Raw genomic sequence first — 5,108 nt, 5'->3', positions numbered from 1 at the left:
TAAACACTAATTTATGAAAAATGACTCTTTATTGCATACGGTAGGGGAATGTATTACCTTTCTGGCGATATCCTTGCTTTTAACATAACTGGCCGCATCACAAAGATCCACAGCTAAATGTATCTGTGTACTTTTTATGACGGGTAGTGCAGTACCCGTGTCTGCCACTGTAAATTGTTGCAATATACTGATCCGTTTCTAAAGGTTGAATGCACGGAGCGAGAGCCAGCCACCAGAAAACTGCCCTGCGCTAAGATCTACCTCGACCAGTACAAGACCACAGACAAAGTCTTGGAGATCCAGTTCGACTGCGCATGTCCGGAAGGCCAGATGTGTCCTGCGCACTTAAAGAAGACTAAAGAGGAACCGGAACTGAAGACTGACGCCAAAGGAAGCTACGTCGTCCATTATTGCGAACTCAACGTCAAAACCTCTGACACAAACAAAGGCTAAAACGTGAACTTTTGGAAAATATAGGTCAAGAGACCGTTTAAGCTTGAAGAGTTTTTCTCGAATTGTTTCTTTTAGGCTAGGGTGAGTTTGTGTTTTCTTCATAGGTGAGATGACAGCAGCTGAAAAGGTTCCTTATACGGCGCCCTGAATAATACAAAATCAGTCCTCATTTTTCTGTCCTTTTGTTCAATAATGTATTAATGATAAAAAGAAATCTGAAGAAAGTTAAAAACAAAACACATTAATTTGTGTACCATAGTTGTGTAAATATTTTTTTGATATGCAGAAAGAAAACTGAAAGGTTTTACTCAGACTGTCAATTTTAGGTTTAATATCCTGGTCGGGATTATCTCTTTTATGTGTGATAGTTCTTTGGAATTCAGAAATTTCTAAGGCGAGATCCAGCAAGCCAAAATTAGGAGAGAGAGAGAGAGAGAGAGAGAGAGAGAGAGAGAGAGAGAGAGAGAGAGAGAGACTGACTGACTGACTGACTGAAAGAGAGAGAGTTTATTTTAAATGTCCAGCATTATGTTCATTCTAACAAGACCAGATGAGTGTTGCCCTGATAAACACAGACAACACAAGGGTCTTTTAGCAGAAACCTTTCGCCACAGACGAATTCGTTGTAAGTGGTGACACTTTGTCAGTTACACTTTTTGTCCCACATGCCAAAATATGGCAGTTATTTACACATTTTATACCAACCCGTTTTGTCTTTTTAGATGTGAATGATGTCCTGAAGTAGCTTTTGTAATTGTATAAAGCGAAAATACTAAAATGTTATTACTGTACATGGTCAGTGTTTGTTTAGGTGTAAAGATTTTTTTGTATAAAGCGTAAATACTAAAATGTCATAACTGTACATGATGTTTGTTTAGGTGTATGTGCATATGTAGATGTGCAGTGTTCAAAGCCATTGTTTTTATACGCAATACACGCATAGCACGTCACAGCTTACACTTTGATGATGTTAGAATGGGTAGGAATATGGCTGCCGCCGATTTAGGTTCGATGACGTCACGTGATGATGATTTAAATTTTTTGTTTGTATTTGAATCACTGTTGGAAATGGGGCGGGGATGTAGCTCAGTCGGTAGCGCGCTGGATTTGTATCCAGTTGGCCGCTGTCAGCGTGAGTTCGTCCCCACGTTCGGCGAGAGATTTATTTCTCAGAGTTAACTTTGTGTGCAGACTCTCCTCGGTGTCCGAACACCCCCGTGTGTACACGCAAGCACAAGACTATGACGGCTTACTAGTGCCAAAACCTGGGGTTACCCATTATCACGTGATAATTACTAATTAACGCTGTCAGTTACTGTTTTCACTCGTTAGTTACTCATTTTCAAGGGATAATTAGTCATTTTCACGGGAAAATGACTAATTTTTAGTTTTGGCACTAGCAATCCGTCAGGAAGTGAGCCAAAACTAAAAATTAGTAATTAACAGGTGAAAGTTAGTAATTTTCCCGGGAAAATTAGTATTTAACACGTGAAAATGGTAATTATCAAGGGAAAATTACTCATTTTCCCTTGATAATTACAATTATGAGGTTTTGGCACTAGTAAGCTTACTAGTGCCAAAACCTGGGGTTACCCATTATCACGTGATAATTACTAATTAACGCTGTCATTTACTGTTTTCACCTGTTAGTTACTCATTTTCACGGGAAAATTACTAATTTTTAGTTTTGGCACTAGCAATCCGTCAGGAAGTAAGCCAAAACTAAAAATTAGTAATTAACAGGTGAAAGTTACCAATTATTCCGGGAAAATTAGTAATTTTCCCGGGAAAATTAGTAATAAACACGTGAAAATGGTAATTATCTCTTTTATGTGTGATAGTTCTTTGGAATTCAGAAATTTTGGCACTAGTAAGCCGTCATACAAGACCAAGTGCGCACGAAAAAGATCCTGTAATCCATGTCAGAGTTCGGTGGGTTATAGAAACACGAAAATACCCAGCATGCTTCCTCCGAAAGCGGCGTATGGCTGCCTAAATGGCGGGGTAAAAACGGCCATACACGTAAAAGCCGTGGGAGTTTCAGCCCATGAACGAACAAACAAACAAACAAACAAACAGACTGTATATAGTGTTTGTCTTGCTGAATAGAATAGCCACTAGTGTCAGTGTAATATTTTCTTCTCCTCTGTGTCATATGTTAGTGCTTCTTTATACTGAATTGAGATACCCACTAGACACACACACACACACACACACAAACACACACACACACACACAAACACACACACACACACACACACACACAAACACACACACACACACACAAACACACACACACACACACACACACACACACACACACAAACACACACACACACACACACAAACACACACACACACACACACACACACACACACACACACACACACACACACACACACACACACACACACACACACACACACACAAACAACCAACAACAACCTACAGACAAAAACAACCCAAATATAACATGGCTGCCTGCAATTCGTTCATGATTTACTCTCACTCTGGGTGTTATTCTGACTCAGCGGATCGATTGTGCCATGAAATTTCATCATCCAATCAATGTATGAACATTAATTTTATTTTATTTCCCGTGGAAGCAATCATGTACGTACGCCACCAATTCAAAGACCTGTCCAGGCTTGTACATAGTGTTTACACATCATTCCACGGGGACACATACCCAAAATTAAAGGCACAGTGCAGCTCACAGCCTTCGATTTGCGTTTTTGTTGCAGCTGAGTGCATTTACAGTTCGAAAATCCTCCTATGGTAGTAAAACAAACCCAAAACTACCCAACGACGACATCTGTGAAGCTCGACAGTTTCTTGTTCACGCGAGTGCATAAATTAACCTAGTTATTACGTGGTGTTTGGTCGGAGTTCGATTCAACTGAGTGATTCCGGCCTCCATTTTGTTTTACACAAACTCATGATGACGTCTGACATAGTTTGCTGGTGACGTGTCTTTTTGTGCATGATGTGGTGATCTACCTGATCTAAATTTAGATTAAAAAAAAATAGGCCAAGACCAGCCGGGTCCGAGTACGAAATTAATTCGTAAAAAAATCGCAGTTCTTGACTCTTTGGGTGCAAGTCAATGAAACTTGGTAGTTCTTCTAACGGATAGCTGCCTGAGGTATGACTAAAAGCCCCAGGGGCTCCGAGCACCTGGATTTGACAAGTTCAGTACCTTTAACAGCAGGGCTGCTTCCTGTGTCTGCAGAGTAGCATATTTGTGCAGAGTGGGAATTATTGGTTGAATCAATTTTGCAGATTGGCATATCTGTGAATAGACATCATTCGGATTCCACTGCGACACATACCAAAAACTAACTTCCTGGCTGCTTCCTGTCCGTGCAGAGTGTGAATTATTGGTTGAATCTATTTTGCAGGTTGGCATATTCGTCCTTTATGAAAACTTTATCAGCAAAGAAATTCCCACCGTGCACAATACGTGGTCAGACTATAGATATTTGACGATAATGTGTTAAAGTGATGCTGTTATTCCATTTAGTGAATAGCCTGCAGCTATCTACGATGAAAAACTACAAGCTAGTCAACACAGAAAAGAAGACACAGTCGATCAAGTAACCGACCAAAATTGATCGTTACAGGCAGGTGGTCGCTATGGACAATCTTCAGAGAGAACACTTCGTCGGGGGATCCTTTGGGTGGTCGTTGCGGGCAGGTGGTCGTATCAAGAGGTGGTCGCTAGGGCGGGTGGTCGTATCAAGAGGTGGTCGCGAGGGCGGGTGGTCGTATCAAGAGGTGGTCGCTAGGGCGGGTGGTCGTATCAAGAGGTGGTCGCTAGGGCGGGTGGTCGTATCAAGAGGTGGTCGCTAGGGCGGGTGGTCGTATCAAGAGGTGGTCGCTAGGGCGGGTGGTCGTATCAAGAGGTGGTCGCTAGGGCGGGTGGTCGTATCAAGAGGTGGTCGCGAGGGGGTGGTCGTATCAAGAGGTGGTCGCTAGGGCGGGTGGTCGTATCAAGAGGTGGTCGCTAGGGCGGGTGGTCGTATCAAGAGGTGGTCGCTAGGGCGGGTGGTCGTATCAAGAGGTGGTCGCGAGGGCGGGTGGTCGTATAAAGAGGTGGTCGCTAGGGCGGGTGGTCGTATCAAGAGGTGGTCGCTAGGGCGGGTTCCACTGTAGCTTGAAATGTTGGACCTACTTTGTGAAAACATTGTTGCAAACACATGCTGATTTCATACTGGGTAGAATTGTTTCATCGCCTTTTTTGTATGTACATAGTTCGTTTCCAAGAGTGCATTTGCTATTCCCCCAAGCATTACATTTTCACTGGCGACATTTTTTTGGTTTGATTTCTAATAAACTAGAAAGTGACTTTTTTGGGGTGGTTTTTGGTATGGAGAGAAAGAATGGGTGCATGTCTGTGTTTGAGTGTCTGTGTCTGTGTCTGTCTGTGCGGCACTGCATATCTTTCTCTGTGTTTGACTGAGTGTCTGTGTCTGTCTGTGCGGCACTGCGTATCTTTCTCTGTGTTTGACTGAGTGTCTGTGTCTGTCTGTGCGGCACTGCGTATCTTTCTCTGTGTTTGACTGAGTGTCTGTGTCTGTCTGTGCGGCACTGCGTATCTTTCTCTGTGTTTGACTGAGTGTCTGTGTCTGTCTGTGCGGCACTGCGTATCTTT

The 5,108-nt window shown here is 42.7% G+C and overlaps 1 protein-coding gene across 1 annotated transcript; it reads left to right on the top strand.

Moving 5' to 3' along the window:
* Positions 1-201: 201 nt before the first annotated feature.
* Positions 202-4,763, top strand: LOC138954541 (U-scoloptoxin(11)-Ssd2a-like; the record flags this gene model as incomplete). The annotated part of the gene is given in 1 exon segment (XM_070326358.1): positions 202-4,763. A coding segment is annotated over 1 exon segment (252 nt), but the record flags the coding sequence as incomplete, so codon positions are not given.
* Between the last annotated feature and the right edge of the window lie 345 nt (positions 4,764-5,108).

The sequence above is a fragment of the Littorina saxatilis genome, unplaced genomic scaffold, assembly GCF_037325665.1.
Source record: "Littorina saxatilis isolate snail1 unplaced genomic scaffold, US_GU_Lsax_2.0 scaffold_3477, whole genome shotgun sequence".
Lineage (NCBI taxonomy): Eukaryota > Metazoa > Mollusca > Gastropoda > Littorinimorpha > Littorinidae > Littorina > Littorina saxatilis.
This window is presented reverse-complemented; position numbering and strand designations above follow the sequence as displayed.